At 37.4% G+C, this 17,308-nt stretch overlaps 2 protein-coding genes across 4 annotated transcripts; one reads left to right on the top strand and one right to left on the bottom strand.

Annotated features, from left to right (window-relative positions):
- Nucleotides 1-599: 599 nt before the first annotated feature.
- Nucleotides 600-3,347, bottom strand: shisa2a (shisa family member 2a). Its single transcript, XM_084113731.1, has 2 exons — nucleotides 2,043-3,347; nucleotides 600-1,480 (listed from the first exon to the last, which is right to left on the bottom strand). Exons 1-2 carry the CDS (start codon nucleotides 2,329-2,331, stop codon nucleotides 981-983), a joined length of 789 nt encoding a protein of 262 aa, XP_083969857.1. The 5' UTR covers nucleotides 2,332-3,347; the 3' UTR covers nucleotides 600-980.
- Nucleotides 3,348-6,000: 2,653 nt separating this feature from the next.
- On the top strand, nucleotides 6,001-17,292 carry mtmr8 (myotubularin related protein 8). Of its 3 annotated transcripts, none has more exons than XM_084113729.1 (14): nucleotides 6,001-6,159; nucleotides 7,559-7,681; nucleotides 8,030-8,192; nucleotides 8,581-8,738; nucleotides 9,438-9,566; nucleotides 12,511-12,645; nucleotides 13,074-13,206; nucleotides 13,370-13,479; nucleotides 13,577-13,702; nucleotides 14,389-14,438; nucleotides 14,705-14,905; nucleotides 15,112-15,240; nucleotides 15,521-15,647; nucleotides 15,735-17,292. In XM_084113729.1, exons 1-14 carry the CDS (start codon nucleotides 6,136-6,138, stop codon nucleotides 16,023-16,025), a joined length of 1,899 nt encoding a protein of 632 aa, XP_083969855.1. In that variant the 5' UTR covers nucleotides 6,001-6,135; the 3' UTR covers nucleotides 16,026-17,292. The 3 variants fall into 3 exon arrangements, with proteins under 3 accessions (XP_083969855.1, XP_083969854.1, XP_083969856.1); XM_084113728.1 differs by having other exon boundaries at nucleotides 15,732-17,292; XM_084113730.1 differs by lacking the exon at nucleotides 6,001-6,159 and having other exon boundaries at nucleotides 7,561-7,690; nucleotides 15,732-17,292.
- Nucleotides 17,293-17,308: the final 16 nt, after the last annotated feature.

Below are 17,308 nucleotides of genomic sequence, written 5' to 3'. Positions count from 1 at the left end.
TACGCATCTGCTTAAACTCCAGCTGGGCCATCCAGAGCCTAATCTCACTCACACACCCCTCTTTACCTGCGCTAATCCCACTCTCAGGGGCGTAAGGAGATCTGCATCTTTTGTCCTCTCCCCTCCTGCCGTTTCCACACACAAACGCATAAAAACCATTCGCATTCGCACAAAACCTGCTCAGCCACACACACAAGCAGCCGTAACAGCTGGAGAGCTTTACATTCACAAAGTACTGTTAAGAAAAACTCAAAGATCTTTGCAGAACAAAGAGCCACTTACTGTTCAGATAGTTAGAAGATCTCTAGAACTTCAGTTTAAGCAAAAGATTGTACTTCATTTCAGTAAATTAAACCAATTCTGCTGGAGTTTTCCATGAGTTTTGTGAGAATTAAATCATTTCACATTACTTAATATCCTACATTCTTGAAAATAAAGGTTCCAAAACAGGTTTTTTGCAGTGATGCCATAGAAGAACAATTTTTCAGTGAACCATTTTTCTTATCTTGAAGAACGTTTAAACCTTTTTCCACTATTTTTAACCTTTTGTGGAATATAAGTTTCCATAAAAGTTAAATGTTCTTCATAGAACCATAGATGCAAATAAAGAACCTTTATTTTTAAAGTGTAGTTTCACACACGTCTTGAAACTTCATAGCTTTGAGTAAAAATGAGTAAAAAAAATTGCCTATGAAAATACATTTATTCTCTAATCTGTTATAAATAACATCACAATCAGTGATTGCTGAGCAAACAATCAAGTGTTCATGCAAATACACTCCTATGAGAAGCATTAATACATCATAAAAAGTTACCAACCATGACCAACATGATGTCAGTCATGATTGTGTATGTGGGTACAGAAAATGTCTGTGGAAGCCATGATCCAATACAGCGAAAACAACATATTCCCAAGACATTCCTATTCTTTGTGCAGCCCCACTAAGTTTTAGAGTACAGTTGTAACTTTATAAACATCATCAGATAGTGACAGTTGGATAGATGGGCTCTGTGTGCATGGGGGCCTGAGGAAAAGACTGCCCGTGCACCTGCCCAAACACTGAACGGCCATCTAGGAAAGCTGGGGCCATCAGCATGGCGCGCTCTGGGGGAAGAGCGTAATTCATGTAGGGCTGATAGAACTGTGGCGCCCCCTGGGGGACTGGAGGAACATACTGCTGCGACTGAGAAGTTGGAAATGTGTTTCCCATCGGCCCGTAGAGGTTAACGCTGAGTTCAGATGGTGGAGGGCGAGCGTTTGTCATGGAGGAGCCTGAAGAGGAGGTGCGGGATGGGGTGGAGCTGTCCACTGAGGGTCCTCCAGACTCCAACAGGCTGGTCTGAGCAGCGGATGGCCCTGTTGGTCGATCGCTCGCTTTGGGTTTCACACACTGGCAGCAACAGACAGACACAACCGCACCGACCAGAACGAACGACAGGAACGCGCTCACCACAATCACAAAGGGGAGATATGTTGGAACTAGAGAGGAAGAGAGATAAGAAAATTAAACATGAGGATCATAAAAAATATGCATGTCAGGGATAATAAAATGTAAATAAAATTCTATGTGTAAAAAAAAAAAAAAAAAAAAAACATTTCTGAAGAATCTAGGTCTGGGTATTTTAATATGCTTAAAAAAAATAACAAGTTAAAATTGTTCCCAGATATCAACTCCAGGGGGCAAATATTGAAATTTAGATATTTCATGAAATTTATGAATTTCTATTCGTACAACAGAATTCATTCAAGGGATTATATCATTTTAGATTACTTTGCTGCAGTGTAAAAGGCAATGGCCAATAAATGTAACGTTTACTTCCTTAAATAACTTGTACACTACTACAAAAACGCGTACTTACATTTAAGGATTTACCTAAGCTAACTAACGTTACAGGGTTACGGTTAGGTTTAGTGGTTAGTACCTAGTTATTACCCAGTTATTGTAATTTCTGTAAAATGTCTGTAGTAGGCTACATGGGTAGGACTGTAAAATAAAGTGCTTCCAACATTATGAATTACACAAGTTTATATAAATACTCACCACTTTCTGCCATCTTTCTCATGTCATCCGTGTTCTCCGATTCGGAGCCAGTGTCGCAGGTGCTCTGGTCGAGGCGCGCCTCCGCGAATGTGCAGCAGTACCTGAGCACGCATGTCCCGCAGCAGTAGCGCGCGTCCTCGCCGTCGAAGCGCTCCGGACACTGGAATCCCCGGTGCCAAGAGTTGAAGGAATCCGTCCAGCCGTGACAGTATTCCCCCGATAACGCATAAGACAACGGGAGAGCGATTGACATGAACAGAAAGAGCGCGCAGGGTACGGTTGAAGTCATGATTGCGTTTGTTTAAATCCTTTGGGTTGCAGAAGTCGCAAACCAGTCGCATCTGATCTGGAGATACTGTCTGCAGGCGTCATTTATGTGTTTGCTGGACCCCATCCCCCTGCAAACACACACACACACACACACACACACTAGCAGCCCCTCCTGCTCCCATCAGCCCCTCGTTATCGGTCATCTGCATTTAAATTTAGGCGGGGTTTAGTGATTGGCAGGGTTGTTTATTTGTATGTTTACGCTGCTAATTACTGTATACAAGATATGACAAGTGGTGATGAACTCACTCTAAATGACATCATCATCTCCCTGGGTCACAAATCAAACTTTAATCAGATCAAAATTCTTTTTAAAGTGAGAGTAGGCTATGAGGACTCTGTTCATGGGCTTAACACCGACAAAATGTAATCAGTCTAAAATGTACACTTTAAAATAGAGATAAAAACATGCCTCTTTCACACAAACCTAAATATTAACAGTATATATGTTAGATAGATACATAACTTAAGTAAATAGCATGCGTGTCTGGAGAACGATGGAGCCTTTTGTATGTGGGGGTAAAGGTTACAGACCTGTCTGTCTCTGTTTACTTTCTCTGAGACAGGGAGGTCAATTCACTATCAATGCACATCTCAACACACACACACTTAGTTACCAACTATGAAACTCTTTAATGAGCAGAGCATCAAGAAGTGAAGAAACAGTATACCAGGGTTTATTGTACAAAATACATCAAATTACCTGAAAAAAAAAAATAAGTTGTGTATTATTATTGAACTGCAACATTCTATTATTAACATGAGGCAAATTATAGGAAAATGTAGAATTTTTTAATAAAAAACTTTTTTAAATAGCTAATTTTTTGTGTGGCTTTGGCCAATAATTCACTGCATAAAACAAAATCATTAGTCAGCATTCAGCATGTATATTGTTGCTAAGTGAACCTTTATTTAATGCAATCTGAGTCATATTTATTAATTGTGCTTATATTTAATTTTTTTCTTGCTGTCTACACCATACCTTGTGTGTCACCCCTTTTGTGAAAACTCTAAACCTCTAAAAAGACAGTTCTTTCACTATAGGAAAATTCTGTGATTCCTTTGTTTCACTAAACCTACAGACTATTCAAATAAATTCATGTTATAGGTTCTATTCATTTTATTCAACACGTCTCAGAATGTGCACATCTGTGTCTTCATTGTTCATTTCCAAATATGTCCTACCCCGTTAAAAACGATTTTACCTTCATTCAGATTTTACATCTTTGACTGTATCCAAAAAAACAACATACATCGTCATTCACATAAATCTCTGTTGCAGCTGGGCAGACCTGATTGTGTCAAGCTATTAACAGAGATTAGTCCTCACACAAAAGACAGTAAATTGCCATTGTCTAAGAACTAACAAATTAGCATCAGGTCAACAAAGCCTGTCTCCCGGTGTGACAGACTGGGCTTTCTGAGTGTGTATGTGTGTGTATGTGTGTGTGAGCTCCAGATGGTAAATGTATTTTCTAAAAAACAAAATAACTATAGTAATGTGACACCATTTGGCAGATTTTCTGGTTGGATTACAAAACTGGAAGGGAGACTAGAGAGAGAGAGAGGGGGGAGAAATAGTGAAGTGAAGGAAAGAGGAAATAGTGAGGAAAAAGAGCCCGTTGGAAAGAGAGAAAGTGAGAGGAGCTGAAAGAGAGAGTGAGGACTAGTTTCAGGTTGATCTAAATATCTTCATTCACACCTTAATTTCTAAAAAGCTAAATGTTCAGTTTACTTCACAATTCTAAAACAAATGCAATTTTTATATAATTTTATTTTAAAAAAATACATTTTCATTCTAAGTAAACTAATATATACTTTATTGTATGTCTAAAAGTTTTTAGGTGACTTATAACATGAAACCATTATCATACCACAGTACATGTAAAATGAGACAAACATCTCTGTCCTTTCTATAGCTTAACCCTTTTGACATGCTCAAACCTGGTATGCATTGCTCACATGCTGAGAGTGCAGGAATGACATGAAATGATATAGTCAGATGGATCTGAGGTAAGCGTTAGACAGCATTCAAATCTATCTGCAGATTCTATCATCATCCTGAAGGGTCTGATTCATCTCTGTTTTCTTTATCTGATTCTCTGCTCGTTTGAGAGTCCTAAAAACACATTAGCATCTGAAGGCCTATCCATCAGAAAAATAATCTCACGGGCTGCGTCCAAAATCACATTCTCTCTGAGTACTTCTTTTTACTGCACAATCATTAAAAAAAGTATGTTCTATACCGCATGAATGTATGAACGTGATACATCCGTAATGCTGTCAATTTCATGGGATCTACAGAATCAGTTGCATCTCTTAACTATTTACAACTTCTCTCCCTTGAACTCATGGAATACTAAAGTGTTCATGGATGCACACTTCAGAATCCCCCTTGAAGTAGTATCATTTGCCCACTGTTTTTTAAATAATTTGAATTCAGACATAATCTTTTCACATACCGTTTATCGCGAGGAAGTGTGCATATTCGGAGGCAGTAACACTGTATTTCTTGAATAAACAGTCTTGATTTGAATAAAACCCTTGCAGTCAACCATTGTGTCAGATTCTACAGCATGTGTATTTTGTTCTTTTGTGTGTGCAGGACATTGGCAGGTATTTGAGAGGGAATTTGGCTTAAGCTGGGTGAGCTGTATGTTAATGTTCTTCATTAGTGCGCCTGTTATCAGATAGCTGAGCCTAAGAGTCGGGAGGTCGTTAAGGTGACAATGGGTCAAGCGATGGGGGTCCACCCCAGCAATTAGACAAATCTGGTTGGGCCACCCTGCAGGAGCAACCCCCCTGTGCTGCGTGTGTCTGGGTGTAAGTAAGGGTTAATGACGTTTCCAGATATGTTATGACTTGTCTTGGGGTTTTCGATCTTTTAGATGCCACAGAACCCCAGACATGATAATCCTCATGCGAGCGACCCCCACACTGTACAAAAATGTAATTATCAATACGTTATGACAACATATGTTTTACATTGCTTTAAGTCATCAAAATAAGTTTTCAACTTTTATGCAAGATTCAACCATTTTTTAAAAAAAATTCAGTTTAATGTAATTTAAGTTCAAATTACTTAAAGATCCAAGTTGATTGTACTTAAAAAATCAAGGCATCAACACTTGTTTTGTTTTTTTTACAGTGCATCCTAAAATTGAAAAGGCTATTATATTATATTTTCATGAATAAAGACCTATATGGAATTAATAGGGGGGGGGGATTATTTTATTTATTTTATGTATTTATTTTTTTTTTAAATGTATACTTATTATTATATTTGTACATATTTACACTGTTTTTCCAACTTTTCAACAAGCCACCAAGCACTCTGAAAACTTCAGCTCTAGAGTCATGTCAAAATGAAAAGCCAACTTTTATTTGTTTCATTTATTTGTCCCTTTCACGTATAGACTATTTATAACTTTTTATATAACAGCTGTTGTAGCAATAGGAATTAGTTTTACCGTTAACATTGTGTTACTAAAATAATTTGCTTAATTTATTTTTAATCAATATGTTTTTATTTACATACAGCATGCTTCATTAATGAACTGTTGACGACCCGGCGACTGAAATCTCGTTGCTCTTTGACTTATCGCGATATCTGCTCACGTCAGCTGACATGATTGTAGTCCTCCTCATGTTAGGGAGGAACACTAGCAACGTATAACGATTTCCCGAAACAAACATGTCAACCACTAGACACACAAACAGCGAAAGTTTAACGTGGACAGTTGGATGATAACCCAATGAAAATATGGAGCACATTATAACGCCAAAGGTAGGTCTGAATCTGATCAACAGGTGTAAAAGTTACTCGTGTAAAGTTGGCAGATCTCATGTAATGTCAGACTCAATAACCCTCGGTACGTGTAAAAACATGCAGAAGGAAGCGTTTAAATTGTTTAACATGATTCCGAGCTTTAGTATGCTGTTAAATTCACCCAATGCATTTTAAAGTTGGTTACTTAATGTAAGTTAACGCATCTTAATGAATCTGAATGGACTTGGAAGGTGTTTTCAGTTGGCACTTCAAAATTCCACTTGTATGTTTGCTCAAAGGAACCTGTAGGCAAAGGGACAGAAAATTATTCTATGAAGCTTTGCCTAAAGCAGGCAATTTTACCAATTTATACTGTGAAATAATAATATTATAAACATGTCTATAATATTATTTAGAAAATATTTAGTTTCTATTAAGTTACATTATATTTTTCCCCACACATTATAGTACTTCATTTACTGAGTGGTTCTCAGTCCTGGTCATTAAATATCCCATCTACCTTATTTAAACACACTTGATGCTCATCATCTTATTTGAAATTTGCATATCCAAGATGTGCAGTCTGGGTTGCAGACCAGGACTGAGAAGTAATGCTGTAGAAAATATGTTTATTTTGTTACATAACATTATATGGTCATATGATCGTTTTTAAAAGTATTAAAAGATGATTGCTGCACCCTTTTGTATTTTGTGTGTGTTTGAGGGATCAGCTCAAAGGATGTCATATGTTGAATCAGCAGTATCGCAGGAACTGTGGTCAACATTAGCATCTAACAACTCTGGTTAGATCTGCTCTTCCCATTCACACAGAGAATTATTAGTTTGAATCTTGATCAATATAATCTTAATTTGACCTACTGTGATTTAGCTTGAGTTTCATGTCATGCAGAAATACAGGATCTAACCTGTTCACTTTATGGAGACAATAGAGATCTCACACCTGACCAGCTTCATTTTGCTATCCTAAAGACCTGAAAAGATTTTTATAATCACTTACTGAAAAGAGTAGTTCTTCATCAAGTATAAACGAGCAGAATACATTAGACTTTGACTCATAATAAAATGTTCCTTCGTGCTGAAGTGGCATCTTGTGTTACATTTGTGTTTCATCGCTTGTTACTCAGTAACCGAAATGACAAAAGTGCAGAGATGGAGCAACAGGATGTGCTGACAGTAGACTTAAGAAGTTCTGTAGGATTTCCTCTCCATTGTGTTAAACATAGTCTGGATGATGGCTTCTGGTCCCTGAGGGGCACATCCAAACACAACAGACGTGATTCTGTCTGCTTAACCCCTTCAGTCATTGGCTAGTGCTTTGTTCATTAGTAGAAGACCATTGAGTCAATAATCCTGCGCTAATGCTATTCTTACTGATTTTTTTTTTTTTTTTTTGCAGGTGGAGTATGTGAAACTACTGAACAGGTACACTGAAAAGTCATCAGCTCTGGGCACTCTTTATTTGACCGCTACTCACCTTATCTACGTGGAACAAACCAACAGCACACGCAAAGAAACATGGGTAATGTAGGCAAGTGGGAACAGAATGTCATGGGCTGCATCCGATATCACATACTCTGTTGAGTAGGTACATAATTTGAATAAGTAATCACTACACAACTGCTAAGAAAGTATGTTCTATATTGTGTGAATGTGTTCAGTATGAATGTAATCCGGATGTACTACATTCACCATGTTGTCATTATCATGTGACATACCAGAGAATTCGGACATCTTACTTTTGTTTCTCGCCTGATTTCGGATGCAGCCATCTCTTCCACCATAGGGCATATGTTGTTGAGTCTTTTAGAAACACACATCTAGATATGTCTGATAACGCTGGTTATATTTCAATCCTGCGTGTTTGAAGGTGCTGCATCATCACATTGCGTCAGTAGAGAAACTTCCTTTAACCGTGTCTGGTTGTCCGCTCCTGATCCGCTGTAAAACCTTCCAGATGCTTCATCTGCTGTTCCAAAGAGAGAAAGATTGTCAGGATGTCTATCAGTCAGTTTTGCGCCTTTCTCAACCAGGTACACACACCGCACACATACTGGTGGTTTGCTGCATTGGTATGAGCAAAGTAGGTATTTATGAGATTTCTTTTTTTATTTTTGAATTGATGACCCACAGAAAATCAAATGTTTAAGTATGCAAGACATGAAAACACATGAACATGACAGTGTTATTTCAGTATTATGTATGTACTATGTATTATAGTATTTATTAATATTTTGAATTTGTTTTTATTTTATATTTTAATTTTAGTTTTATTAGGTTTCATCAAATATTTATATTTTGTTTTAGCTTTATTTCAGTTAGCGAAAACAATTCTTAATAATTTTGGTTAACAACACATGCTTAATGAATGTAGTGACAGTGCAGGACTGGCCCAATAATTACATGCTTATGTCATTTCAGTCAAAGAAGATGAGCTTTATGCCTTTCTCTATAATCCACAACAAAATGAGGAGGACAGGAGACGGGGTTGGGAATTCATCAGTTTGGCGAACGACTTCAGCAGGATGGGTCTCTCCAATGAATATTGGGAAATCAGCCACCTCAACAAGAACTATAAGGTAGCATAGTAAACATAGTAAAGTGAGCATGCATCCTGTTTAGGACCATTTAACAATAATTAGACAAACTTTTTTTCATCCACTGACCTGCATGATAAATATGTTTTAGGCAGAACCAGCAACAGTTTCAATCAAACACACTACCGTTCAAAGTTTGGGGTCAGTAAGATAAAAAAATAAAATAATAATTATACTTTTATTCTGGAAGGAACCTTAATATTAATAAAAAGTGTTAGTAAGGACTACATTGTTATTTGTCTATTTCAGTTAAAAGCATATTAGAATGATTTCTGTAGGATCATGTGACACTGAAGACTGAAGTAATGATCCTGAAAATTAAGCTTTGTCATCACAGGAATAAATTACATTTTAAAACGATAATTTTAATAAATTGTAATAATATTTCAAAATATCATTATTATTATTATTATTTTCTACTTTTTTTTTTTTTTACTGTATAATTGATCAAATAATTGGTCTTGGTGAGCATAAGAGACTGATCAACAAATCTTGCGGACCCCAAACCTTTTAACTGTAGTGTATGCAGCCAAAACTTGATCAGAATTTTTTGTTTAAAATTTGACCAATCTTTACAATTAAATAATTTATAAATTGAGTTATATTATAATTATTTTTAATGTTTTTTTTTTCTGTTTCATAGATCTCTCAAAAATGTCCCTCTGTCTCTCTTTCACATAGATCTGTAGCACTTATCCATCTATCCTTGGACTCCCTAAAAGTGCCAGTGTTGCTACGGTAACAGGCAGTGCCAAGTTTAGGAGCCGAGGGCGATTGCCTGCTCTGTCTTACTATCACAAAGATACAAAGGTATACAAGCGCATGGCATGCACTTTATAAATGCACACAATGGCTCTGTTCCACAACCTAGTGGGCTCCCCACCTAGACAGCATTTTAAGGCATCATAGGCACACTCCTAATGCGAAGGCTATTTCATACAGTAGACATCATAATGCTGCCGTCTAAGACAAATGGCCAAATTCTAAGAAAGCATTGTATTTATCCTTAAAGGGTTAGTTCACCCAAAAATGAAAACGTTCTGTCGTTAATTACTCACCCTTATGTCAGTCCAAACCCGTAAGACCTTCATCTTCGGCGTTCATCTTCGGAACACAAATTAAGCTTTCTTTTAACCCCACTTAGACTGCAACGTTATTACCACTTTAAAGGCCCAGAAAGGTAGTAAAGACATCGTTAAAATAGTCCATGTGACTACAGTGGTTCAACCTTAAAGTTATGAAGTGACGAGAACACTTTTTGTGCATGTATGAAGACACATCATGGCCATATTCCAGGATGACAATGTCAAGATTCATCAGGCTCAAATTGTGAAAGAATGGTTAGGAGGGAGCATGAATGTTGAATGTTATTTCCATCAAGGGGTGCATCAATTTCTGGTCAAAATCTTGTATTGACAATGCAAGAGTCGAGCACTCATGAATTATTCGTCATTCCTCACTCTCAACCATTCTTTCACAATTTGAGCCTGATGCATCTTGACATTGTCATCCTGGAGTATGGCCATGATGCGTCTTCCTACATGGTTGTTTAAGAAATGAAAAGCTACACACTCCATCAGTTACGGTTAGAAGAAGAACTGTTGGCAAACATATAATATGCTCAGGGTTCGTACAAGGTGCTTACAGTGCTTGAAGTACTTGAATTTGACTTTTTGAAATTTAAGTCCTGGAAAACGGCAATATTTTTGAAGAGGTACTTGAAAATTGCTTGAATTATTGAAATACAATATATGAAATTAGTGTTGTTTTGGGGGAAAAAAACATACAATCTTTTCACGTAAAATTCACGCTGCAGCCCGTCTGAGATATAGAGCTATTTCGCATGATATTAAGTTTATGATAAGTATATTATACAACTTTCATTCTTCAGGTCAATCATACACTCACCTAAAGGATTATTAGGAACACCTGTTCAATTTCTCATTAATGCAATTATCTAATCAACCAATCACATGGCAGTTGCTTCAATGCATTTAGGGGTGTGGTCCTGGTCAAGACAATCTCCTGAACTCCAAACTGAATGTCAGAATGGGAAAGAAAGGTGATTTAAGCAATTTTGAGCGTGGCATGGTTGTTGGTGCCAGACGGGCCGGTCTGAGTATTTCACAATCTGCTCAGTTACTGGGATTTTCACGCACAACCATTTCTAGGGTTTACAAAGAATGGTGTGAAAAGAGAAAAACATCCAGTATGCGGCAGTCCTGTGGGCGAAAATGCCTTGTTGATGCTAGAGGTCAGAGGAGAATGGGCCGACTGATTCAAGCTGATAGAAGAGCAACTTTGACTGAAATAACCACTCGTTACAACCGAGGTATGCAGCAAAGCATTTGTGAAGCCACAACACGCACAACCTTGAGGCGGATGAGCTACAACAGCAGAAGACCCCACCCGGGTACCACTCATCTCCACTACAAATAGGAAAAAGAGGCTACAATTTGCACGAGCTCACCAAAATTGGACAGTTGAAGACTGGAAAAATGTTGCCTGGTCTGATGAGTCTCGATTTCTGGTAAGACATTCAGATGGTAGAGTCAGAATTTGGCGTAAACAGAATGAGAACATGGATCCATCATGCCTTGTTGCCACTGTGCAGGCTGGTGGTGGTGGTGTAATGGTGTGGGGGATGTTTTCTTGGCACACTTTAGGCCCTTTAGTGCCAATTGGGCATCGTTTAAATGCCACTGCCTACCTGAGCATTGTTTCTGACCATGTCCATCCCTTTATGACCACCATATACCCATCCTCTGATGGCTACTTCCAGCAGGATAATGCACCATGTCACAAAGCTCGAATCATTTCAAATTGGTTTCTTGAACATGACAATGAGTTCACTGCACTAAAATGGCCCCCACAGTCACCAGATCTCAACCCAATAGAGCATCTTTGGGATGTGGTGGAACGGGAGCTTCGTGCCCTGGATGTGCATCCCACAAATCTCCATCAACTGCAAGATGCTATCCTATCAATATGGGCCAACATTTCTAAAGAATGCTTTCAGCACCTTGTTGAATCAATGCCACGTAGAATTAAGGCAGTTCTGAAGGCGAAAGGGGGTCAAACACAGTATTAGTATGGTGTTCCTAATAATCCTTTAGGTGAGTGTATATTCATGGAAATAAAAACAGTTTGAATAAGGAAGGCGATATATTTGTCATAGTCTCCTTTCAATGGTTAAGGGGATTTCCCATGCCTGACAGCGCTGGTCAATGGATTGATCTCGATGAAGTGAAACATCAGACACCATATATATGTAATTTGAGTTAAAAAACAACAACAAATAAAATAAATAAAGATATTGTTTGATAAGTGCTGATTTTAGTCCTTAAAATGCCAAAAAGTAGTGCTTGAAAAGTCCTTGAAAGTCCTGGAATTTCATTTTACAGAATCTGTATGAACCCTGCATGCTAGAAACATAATAATCACTGCAATAGTCCTTTTTTTTTTTGGCCGGGCAGTCTATTTTAAACAATACTGCAAAGTTATTGAATAGTCCAAAATAGTCCAATCTATTAAATACATTTAAGTTAATAATTTATAGGTAGTAGGTTAAACCTAGATAGTAGGCAGCAAAATGCCTTACTAGGCTTTTTAACAGCTAATTTCACACAGTCGACAGTTTGCACCATGTTGAGGACATATAAATACATCAACAGGTTTATACTGGAAAGATGAGAAGTTGTGCAGCTAACAACATCTTTGTCTGTTCTTTGTATTTTGTGTGACTTTCTTGCAGGCTGCGATCTGTCGCTGCAGTCAGCCTTTGTCCGGTTTGAACTCTCGCTGTGTAGAAGACGAGCAGATGCTTCAGGTCATCAGCCAAGCAAACCCCAACTGCCCTTTTATATATGTAGTGGACACACGGCCTAAGGTGTGACCTTTAACCTTAACCTTTCTATATACATTAGAGGACAACTCATGATGGAACTTGTAAATGTTTATCTTTAAACATTCAACCCCAACTGCCCTGGCATATATGTAGGAGTCACATAGGTGTCATGTGTAATCTTTCACCCTCTGACCCCAACTTCTCCTCTATTTATGTAATGAGCATTTACAGAATCTGATTAGTTAACCAATAAATTCTGGTCATAGAGTTTAGTTATGCAATGTATTTTATTTTTGTATGTATTGCAAATATTGTATATACTGTTCTATTTATTGTTGCCCATCTCATGTTTCACCAATATAACTAGAAAAACAACATATTATTCCTTTCCCTATTCTTTTAGTAAACCATAACCTGATCATCTGGAGAAACGTGTGCATGTATTTATACACGTTGTTTGTCTTTGTCAGTTGAATGCAATGGCGAACCGCGCAGCTGGTAAAGGCTATGAGAATGAGGACAACTACTCCAATATCAGGTTCCACTTCCAAGGAATTGAAAACATCCACATCATGAGAAGCAGCCTGCAAAAACTGCTGGAGGGTGAGAGGACAAGCTTTTACATTTGTACTGGTATATGCAATATTAACTCTATATAAGCTGATTACGCTTGTGTTTGCAACTTTATGCTCACTTGAGTGTTGGTTGTACCTTTTAAGCAAGTAGTAGATAAAGTGATGGTTGGTTGTACCTTTGTTCTTTGCAGTGTGCTCTATGAAATCCCCTTCCATGAGTGACTATCTGATAGGTTTGGAGAATTCCGGCTGGCTGAGGCACATCAAATCTGTGATGGATGCAGGCGTGTTCCTCGCCAAGGTACTGACCTTAAATCTATAATTGCATGGAGAGACACACCAACACAAATGATCATCAAGTATTTCTGATTTACTCCGTGATTTTGTTTGCGTTATAGGCTGTCTGTGAAGAGAGGGCGAGTGTGTTGGTACATTGTTCTGATGGATGGGACAGAACGGCTCAGGTGTGCTCTTTGGCTTGCATACTGCTGGACCCATACTACAGAACCATTAAAGGCCTCATGGTAATGAGCCAGTAACCTATAACCTCTACACTCAACACAGGACTCCTATGAATTTTAAGTGCACGCTCACATTTATGTCACTGTTAGGCAGGTCATGGCTTCGCTAAATAAGTCATCAACTATTTCTGTGTAACTAACTAAATATATACTGCTGTTCACAATTTTAGGGTTGGTAAGATTCAAAAATACAGTAAGACAGTAATATTGTAATTTATATATTACAATTTAAAATGAACTTTTCTATTTTAATAAGTAATGTGAAATGTGATGGCAATGCTGATTTGTCTTCATTCTAATATGCTGATTTGATGCTCAAGAAACATTTCTTATGATTATTATTATTATTATTATTATCAATGTTGAAAACATTAGTGTTGCTTAATATTTTTTTGTGGAAACCATGATACATTTTTTTCAGGATTCTTTGATGAATAGAAATCATTTATTTTACAGTGTCTTCACTGTCACTTTTGTTCAATTTAATGTGTCCTTGCTGAATAAAAGTATTCATTTCTTTTACAAAATCTTACTGACCCCAAACTTTTGAACAGTAGTGTATATTAAAAGGTAAAACACCTAGACTTATGGAGAACGTTATGGTCTTGACTGTCTTGAAAATGTTTATCAAATAGCAGACTGAGGGAAATTCATTCATTATTTTACTTTTTTTATATATTTTTTTATAGGTTTTAATAGAAAAGGAGTGGATCTCTTTTGGTCATAAATTCAGTCACAGGTAAGAACTTTTGACTGCTGTTACATGAATTGGTAAACAATACTTAAAACAGTATCACAGCGTTTAATAACAGCAAATATAAATATTATATAGCAGTATTATTAAAATGTTAAATAATATTAAAAGTGTTTTATGTAATAATTACCTTTTGTATACTATATAAAGGCTGACTTTATTAATGGTGATCTCTGTAGCCATTATTGTTAATAACTGGTCAGTTTTTTTGTGACATCATGTGCTCATTTGTATATACGTTTGTGCTCTAGGTGTGGCCATCTGGACACCGACCCCAAGGAAGTGTCTCCGGTGTTCACCCAGTTCCTGGAGTGCGTGTGGCAGCTGTCAGAACAATTTCCCTGTGTGTTTGAGTTTAATGAACGTTACCTCATAGAAATACACAATCAAGTCTATGCCTGTCAGTACGGCAACTTCATCGGCAACTGCCAGAAAGAGCGACTGGAGATGAGGTGAGGATAGAATTCACATACACACACTCATTGATTTATTTATTTTTTAAATCAGTCAGCATTTAATGTGTGTGCTTCATATTAAAAGCAAATATTCTTGATTCGGACAGAAGTGAAATCAACCATACTCTGCTTGTTTGTTTGTTTGTTTCCGAGTCTTGAATGATTTTAAATGCTTTGCTTCAACATTCTGTGTGGGATTTTAGGTTGCATGAAAAAACTTTTTCATTGTGGACACATCTTCTGGAGAACCAGCATCAGTATCGAAACCCCTTGTACCGACGTACAGTAGAGAGCACACTTCTCAGACCAAGCACTTTACCCCTGCACTTCAAGTATGAATACACTCAAACACATGAACAAACCACCTTTCCACTTGTTACCCACCAACACAGATGGGTGTAAATGCACAACGTCACTCTCCACTGTGCTTACTGCAAACAAAAAGATAATAGTGGTGTAATACTGTTAGTGAAACCAAAATTAATTCGATGTCTGTAATGTCTCGTGTTTACTGAATAGTTTAGCACCAAAAGTATGGTAAAAAAATATCACTGATGTACTCAATCAACACAGTTTTAATGAAGTGCTGTATTGTGTATTTGTGTTCCCCAGGTTCTGGTGTGGGATGTACAACCACTATGACAGAGGCATGCACCCAAAACAGTCTGTTCTAGACCAGATTCTGTCCCTCACGCAGAAGCAGGTAGAAGGAGAAAGAACCATGACTGAATTACAGCGAGTAAGTGGGGTTGTGGGAGTTGCAGTTTTTGAGTGGAGAGGTATTTGTTTGACATGTCACTGTCTCCCTCTCCTCCATTTACAGCAGCTGGCTGTTGCAGATGGAGTTCTTCCTGATCCATCTAGGCCAATCAGCGCACCTGCAGAACAGGACAGTCCAAATGAGAACACTCCCACTGCTCCTGTTGTCCAATCAAACGGAAGCTGTGCTCCTTTGAGTTATGGCGACGAAGAGGAGGCGGGTCCAGGAGCTGAGAAGTGCAATGAGAAAGAAGGGGCAGAGCCTGCGACCACCGAACACGATCTGACCTCCTCTAAGGACAAACCTGTTTCTGTGGAAACAGAACATTCCAAAGAGGAGGTACAAGAATCCCATTGAGTCTCCATAGTAACAGATTGGAAATTTTTTGACTGAAACCCCAAGGAACAAATGTCCAGAGTATTGAAAAGATTTGTGCAGTACTCTTTTCACAATTGAGGCCGCCATAATAGGAAAAAAAGTCCACACACCAGTTTGTGATTTGTGTATCATTGTACATGAGATTTTCTAGCACTGTGTGTATTCTTTTACCCTATTATATCTGTTCTGAACATTCCTGAAATGTTCTATACATTTTTGTGGACTTGAGTGTGTTTGTTGGCCTTCAGACCATGAGGATTGAAGCTACATGCTTTTATCATAGGCAGTCAGAATAATTTATGTTTTGTTTAAATGCCATTCTGATCAAATTTGACCTTGTTTCATTGGAGTTATTTTGAACGGTATTTTTTTAATGTCTTTCTTTTAATATAATATATGTAATATGTGTAGTACATTTGAAAACCAGACCCTGATACTGATTTAATCTAATCTTGTGAGATTCAGGTAGATAAAGGGAACACACTATTAGAAAACGGGTCAAATTGATTAACTTTTTTTTGTTGTTGTTGCTCAAGGGCGTTGTATTATTTTTGTGGTTTTCTATATTGCAAACACTGTTTATTTTGCATGCAAAGAAACACAGCTGAAAAAAATGCTGCCGATTGAATGCAATAGAATGCCGGATTGTTAAAGCCTAGCTCTACTGCCAAACAAATAATTTGATGCACATAAAACAGTTGATGGTGGGCCTTCTAGAATATTACTTCTGTCCTTTTATCCAAGCCTTTTGAATACATTGCATATATAGTTTTGCAAAGCAATATTGTTTTTTATTTTTTCTACTGGATGTGTAAAATGAGTGTATTGCTTGTGTATGTGGAAATGATTTGACAGCTTTAGTTCTAGAATTTAAGTTCTTGAACCCTGCTATGGAGCTCCAGACAGGCTTTTCTTATTATGTGAGATGCAAAATCAATGTTTAAAAATGCTTCCTTTATTGAGAAGCATTTGTTTACAATATTATTTTTGGATTAAATTAGAAAAAAAAAAATGATTAAATGTTCAGCAGTAGTCAAAAGGGAATTTTGAAATAAGCATTGAGTGATGTCACTGAAAATGAGAGCCTGTTGGTTACATTACATATATTTTTTAAGTTTTGCTGTGTAATTACATAATTTTATACACGCTTGTTTTGATCATTGCACTGTTTTGTACCTCTTTTGTATACCATTCAATTTAAATGGATATTTTCTTTAAATAAATATACATTTTTTGTAAAAATGTGCATTGTATTATGTAGT

The sequence above is a fragment of the Abramis brama genome, assembly GCF_963993115.1.
Source record: "Abramis brama genome assembly, chromosome: 5".
Lineage (NCBI taxonomy): Eukaryota > Metazoa > Chordata > Actinopteri > Cypriniformes > Leuciscidae > Abramis > Abramis brama.
This window is presented reverse-complemented; position numbering and strand designations above follow the sequence as displayed.

Excerpts from the sequence above, each read along its gene's own strand:
- mtmr8 (XM_084113728.1), top strand. The coding sequence starts at position 6,136 with ATGGAGCACATTATAACGCCAAAG. Across the intron at positions 6,160-7,558 it reads AGCACATTATAACGCCAAAG|GTGGAGTATGTGAAACTACT; the intron begins GTAGGTCTGAAT and ends TTTTTTTTGCAG. Across the intron at positions 8,739-9,437 it reads ACCTCAACAAGAACTATAAG|ATCTGTAGCACTTATCCATC; the intron begins GTAGCATAGTAA and ends TCTTTCACATAG.
- shisa2a (XM_084113731.1), bottom strand. The coding sequence starts at position 2,331 with ATGACTTCAACCGTACCCTGCGCGCTCTTTCTGTTCATGTCAATCGCT. Across the intron at positions 1,481-2,042 it reads GAGAAAGATGGCAGAAAGTG|TTCCAACATATCTCCCCTTT; the intron begins GTGAGTATTTAT and ends CTTCCTCTCTAG.